General features: G+C 35.8%; 1 protein-coding gene across 1 annotated transcript; it reads right to left on the reverse strand.

Annotated features, from left to right (window-relative positions):
• Positions 1-5,756: 5,756 nt before the first annotated feature.
• Positions 5,757-6,122, reverse strand: LOC106693799 (uncharacterized). The gene has a single exon (XM_014443039.1). The coding sequence runs from the start codon at positions 6,120-6,122 to the stop codon at positions 5,757-5,759; it is 366 nt and encodes a 121-aa protein (XP_014298525.1).
• Positions 6,123-6,471: the final 349 nt, after the last annotated feature.

Here is a 6,471-nt window from a genome sequence, read left to right on the forward strand (position 1 = left end):
TTTCGATCTCGAAAATGTATTTACAATAATGTTTTCGAACTCATGGGGCTCGAAAACGGCGGGAAGTTTTGGGGCTGGCCGCAGACCTAACCGCTGTTCAGATTTTTAACTTCCCGCTAAGAAAATAGAAAATTTTCAAAAATTGGAGAAGATATCACTATAATCGATATTGAATATATGTGATCAACTAGCCTCACGAGGCGAAATTTTTCACATTAATCGATTTTCAATGATTGTTTAATATGTAAAAGTGAGAGCCAGATTCCTTCGGGGAAGTGGGATTTTCACTTTAATCGATTTTGAATATATGTGATTAAATTGTCTTATAGTCCCTGGACCTAAGGCAATTTTTTTTTTTCACTTTAATCGATTTTTTTGAACGCAATGATAGTCAAAAAGCTATTATATGTTGACGGCAGATTGATACCACCGCAAATAGTTCCAGGCCCTGCCAAAATTTTTGATTATCATAGAATTACGAAAGCAATACGTATAAAAATTTCATGCAAAAAGCGGTCAAATATCAGATTCCAGAAAAACCTGACCCTATCCTTCCCCCTCTAAAACACTAATTATGCTTTTCTCTTTCACAGGTAGCAGCAACACTAATCAAAACTTTCTTCCTTACAGGCACAACCAGGAGTTTAGTGACTCAAATAGCAAAAAAACAAAACACGGCTTTCCTTTATCTTGAAAAATTAACCGCACTAATGGACCGGCGCTCGGGTTGTGCGGGATCGATCCTCGAAGGAGGAGAAGGTCATGGTGCTTACATAAATGAACTCACCAGGGCAACAACAGCAACAACATCATCATTATCGACGAAAAAGAACACCACGTCTGTTCAATGGAGTGCCCGAGTGGCAAATCGTGTTGTTACTACTATGATCGCTAAGCCCTTTGGTACCCGTATTAATCGTTGGTTCGAGAGGCGCACGGGTAAAATTACGCGACCAATTGACTTAGGAAACGCGAAACGGGAAACAGTAATACTCACACGAGAGTGCAGAGTAAATTTAGTAGACATGAGACTTTGTTTGCGGGGCACAAGCTGACGTAAGTGCCCAGATTTGAGTAACTTTGCCTACGGTTGGCTCGAAACAGAGGGGAAAACAACAGAAGGGCTCGGTAAGCGAAACAAAATTTCACCCCACCCTCCAAAAGAAGGGCTCGGGTCGTGGAATGAAAATCAACCACCACCAAATCCGACAGTAATTAGAGAAGGAGAAAGAAGTATTAGCGGGGATGGTCTTCGAGTCTTGCAGATAAACTTACAGAACGATAAGGCTAGAACCCCGAGACAGGTGACTTGTAGTAGTTAAGATCAGTAATTTACACACCCATTGCTGCGTAGAGAACGATACATAAATGAGCCGAACATATTGGACCTATGATTATCTATGTGATTATTTACTACATAAAGGAACCATTGCATTTTGAACTCATTAATCTTAATGTCAAGAGTAGTTTTATCGAAGAACACAATAATAGGTTTACTATGGTCGATTGTCTGAGGATTCGCGAATGCTATGTTCCAATTAATCAAACAGCGTTCATTCTCTACAACTTACAAAATATCTTCTGGTAGATAAGAAAGCAATTGTGTCTTAATAATACCGTCCATCTGGCAAAGGTGTTAATATAGTACTCGTAAAGTACCATTAATCTCGAATATATGCATTGATCACCAGCACAGGACAAATCCCAGGATGTTACTTACGTACCCTACACAAGGTGTTGGGTAGCTGAGGATGGAAAAATTTTGCACAGTATTCAAGACTGCTGGTCACGTCATCGTGGTGATAAAAATAAACCCTTTTGTCTCGGATATCAAGTCAGTTTTTAAGAAGAATAATGTCAGGTAGGTTATCAAGACTTGATCACGCTGTGTTTAAAGTACATGTTGTACATAGACGTCCATGTGCATAATAAGCACTTTTCTCTGCTCACCATTCCTGATTGCGCTCTTATATTCCCCCAAAAGAGTTTCACAAAAGTGTTTATTTCTTTGAGATCAAAGATTTTTGCCACGATGATTATTGGCTTACATTAAAACGACCTAATATGCCTGTTCTCATTTGAAGTGATAATTTACATAGGAGCGTCATCTTCAACTGCACTGAAATTGACAACTTTATATGGTAAACCCGAAACCAAATGATCGTATGAACACTTCAAGGTCTGAAGACCTCTTCCATCGATGTTTCAGAAGAGCTAAAGTCTGATGACTCAAGATCTAAAGTGCATAGTTTAGCTCATATTCGTGACTGGGTAACTTGATATTAAGATATCTCAGCTCCTTATTGGATCCGTTAAGGACAACGAAGTAAAGAAGTGGCATTAGAATAATGAGCATGTTTGTTGCAGATACAGTTTATGCCGAAAAGCTTTGATGACTAGATTTTTCGGAATCTCTGTGCATCATCTTTACAACAAGTCAAATGATTTTTAAGACGATCGGCACTGGACTTTCATCTATCCCAGTATAATTATTGCACTCTCCAGTGGCAAAAGGTTCAATGACGCTCACATCTGTTAGTTTGCTATCTCCATAGAGCACAAGCTCCCTAATGGGTTAACGTCTGTCCACTTGTTTGACTCAACGGACATAATGACTTTCCTCGTATACTTCGCTATAGTATTTTCGATCATTTGGTAGACCCACGGAGTATCCATGAGTTCAGCAGATTCAGTATTTATATTATTATTATGAGTTCAATCAAAGGCGAATGCAATCCGTATCATAAATTAATTCGTTGGTAATACTTCACTAGTTACATATACCAGCATTTTCAGATCAAGTTTTATAATATACATAAACAATTTCAAACTTCAAGCTCATACTAGTATTAGCTCGTTTAATTTGAGTGCCTATGCACCGAGACAATGTGATTATATACTATTGTAACGAATGTGAAACTGATGTTTTAAAATATCTGAACAGCTAGAAAACAAATGCCTTCTTCTCTTGTTTTTATAGATGCGCGACTAAGTCAGTCAGTCTTACATTGACATCTTAACAGCAAACATCTGTATATCAATAAACTATATCTCTCTTTGCTTTCTTTTACTGCTGTTAATTGTGGTGTTGTTATTTCTAATATAAGTGTGTTATCATTGTAGTGTATAAGTGATATCAATTTAAGAAACCAATCACTACACTTTTATGCATGATCATATCAAAGCTTATGTAGTCCTACAACGTTCTATAAAAATTTTAAAGGGTTTTTTAAAATTCCACTAATAATCGGTATGATATTCTATAAATTTATGCACAACTTTATATAGTTCCAAGATGAAGTTTAATATAATCACATAAACAATTTATCAAAATTCTTACAGTCACGAAACGGATAGTGAAAGCTTCTTTCTTCAGGTAGCTTGTGTCTCTAAGCCTTATGCTTACGAAACAGACAATTTGGGGCGTTCTTTCAAATAATCCGTGTCTTCCTCTTACATTCAACCTTGGCAGATCTGAATTACGATATCCACCATAAGTAACGGCACTTTACCGTAAAATTACGCAATATAGGTATATTACGGCGTTTTGGCTGAGATGATGCATAGCTGGATGTGTGGGATAATGTGTGGCTGGATGAGTAGGTTAGTGTATGGGATAATACGTGAGTAAGTATGTGGATTAATGTCTGAGATAATATATAGCTGTATCAGTGCGTCGATTTGTGGGATAATGTGAGGCTGGTCGCGAAATATTTTTTTTTTATAGAGAGTACGCGAGTAATGAAGTCATTATATATAGGGGTCGGTGTAAGGGTGACTTGTAAAACTAAAAATGCTATGTGTTTTTTTTTGTTTTATCTACTGAAATAATTATTTTATCGTCAACTTTTTTTCCTAAGTTGAGAATATGTAAGACAAAATTATTCACGTATCGAATTGATTGATTTCATTTGATTATACGGTTCTGTTTAATCGTATGATTTTAATTATTTCGAATAACTAATATTTTCTATGGTGGGATCATTTGTATGCTTTCGGCATAATGATTTCTTGATTTTTCTTTGCGGAATTCTGAATAAAAATTTTGAATCATGGAATTATCTGCTTTGTTATTCAAAATCATGGCTTCTGAATTTTGGAATTTTTAGATTTGCATATTTTATCTTCCCGCTAATAAAATTCAAAGTTTTCAAAAAAAAAAAAAGGAAAAGTCACTGATTTAAATCCGATCTTCGAAAACCGAGTTTTTAACAGATCTTGACGTTTTAAAGTCCTCGGAAGCCATTCTGATTAAATTTGAGATGATGTCCGTGTATATGTATGTGTGTAAATATTTTATAACTTTTAAATGAATCAACCAATGTAAATCGTTGAGGTGTCATTAGATGCGATTGGGATTGGTAAAGAATTGAGCATAATTAGTACAGTATGTTCGAAGTGATTTGGAAAATGATATTTTTGAAAAAGTTTTATTATCGAATAACTTTTTACTTACTTCATGAATTGATTCCAAAATATAATAAGCTCTAAAACTCGATAAGCCGCGTTGAATGCCACCTCAATTATCGAAATTAAATCATATGTTCAAGAAATATCGGTAACGAAAAAATGTCAAAAAAAAGTATTTTTCGGATAAAGAAGAAATCGTTTCAATTCATTATTATGGAAAAATTTTTAGCGTTAGATACTAAAAAACTGCATTAAATGCTACCCCAATCATCAAAATTGATTCAATAGTTCAGAATATATCGACAATGAAAAATTTTAAAAATAACAATTCCTTTGATTTTTTCCGGATAATTCATGAAGTAATTCATCGTATGTACTAAAACTTATCTTGGCCCTTTTTCTCATAGTCTTTGATGATCAATCCTTGATTTTTGCAATCGGTTCGAACATACATGATATGCATTAATGCAAAAAATATATAATGTAATCGGTTCATATCTTCTAAGACCTCAATAGTGTTGAGAGTAAGGAAATGAATGTTAATACGTAGTAAATAGAAACGAGCAGTATTCGATATAACACCTATGAGATATTTATTCATACTAAACTATTTGAAACCATTATAAAGATTATAAAGTATAAAGTAAGTAGATTAGAATAGTATGTATAATATAATCAGAATATATAGATCGAAGCTAAATGTATAGTACAACGTTGATGCTTTCAACACTTCCCCTCAACGTTGATTCGGTTCCATTGATACAGCATTCTTTAGATTAATTTTTTCAACTATCTTTTTTAGCTTGTTTGGTCCAAGTAGTTGGGTCAAAATATCAGCCAGGTTGGATTCCGTAGGACAATACTGCAATTTGATATCTTCATCTTCCAGATCTCTAGCAAAGTAGTGTCGGGTGTCAATGTGTTTGGTTCGGTTATTGATCCGTCTGATCGGTGACTATTGATACAACTTTGATTATTTTCATTAATTACTGTTGGTGACCACTGTTCTTCGCCCATGAATTCCAGTACTTTTCTTAATCAAAGAGCTTTTCTCGACGCTTTTGCCAGAGCTACTATTTCCGACTCTGTCGAAGAAACCGAAACGCATTCTTGCTTTTTGCAGCTCCAGCTGATAGTTACGCCCAATAATATAAAAATGTATCCGCTATTCGACTTTCTGTCTTTCGTTGATCCGGCCCAATTAGCATCTGCGTACCCATGCAGCTCTCTGATCGGTAAAGATCTGCTACTTAGTTGTAATTCGTAGTTTTGGGTGGCCTTCAAATAGCAGAGAATTCTTTTAAGTTCAATCCAGTCTTGCTTGCGTGTATCTACGATGTGTTGACTTAATATTGCAACAGGGGCGGAAATGTCAGGTCTAGTGTTGACACTGAGATACAATAATGATCCGATGATTTTTGATAAGTCGCTTCTGTCACTGTTGGAGTATTGTCTCTTGTCTTGAGGTATCCAAGGTCCATTGGAATACTTGAACCTTTTGCATTTACCATTCCTGTTTCTTTCAAGATTTCGTGGATATAATTGGACTGGTTCAATGAATACTCTCCGGCTTTATTATGTCTAACGTTGATCCCGAGGTAGCATTTTATTTCACCTAGGTCTGTAATTGGAAAGAGCTTATTTAGATCTTCGAATAGCTTTTTTAGTATACTTATCGTTTTGGATGCGGCGAGGAAATCATCAATGTGCATTACTAAGTACGTATGTCCATCCAGCTCTTTTCTATTGAATAGACTGGGGTCGACTGTACATAGCTTAAAACCTTATTTTTGTAAGCCCTGTTTTGCATAAATGAACCAATTTTTCGCCGATTGTTTTAGGCCATACAAGCTTTTTCTGAGTTTGCATGCCTAGTCTTCTTTTTCTGGTGCCTGAAACAATGGAGACTGTTTCATGTATATGTCTTCTTTTAATTCCCCGTTAAGATAAGCAGTTTTTGCGTCGTAATGACTGACATGATATTGTCTATTCCCGGTTATCACTAAGAACGCTCTCAAGGTAGTGTGTCTCACTACTGGGGCAAAGACTTGGTCGTAGTCT

This window comes from Microplitis demolitor, chromosome 5 (genome assembly GCF_026212275.2).
Source record: "Microplitis demolitor isolate Queensland-Clemson2020A chromosome 5, iyMicDemo2.1a, whole genome shotgun sequence".
NCBI lineage: Eukaryota > Metazoa > Arthropoda > Insecta > Hymenoptera > Braconidae > Microplitis > Microplitis demolitor.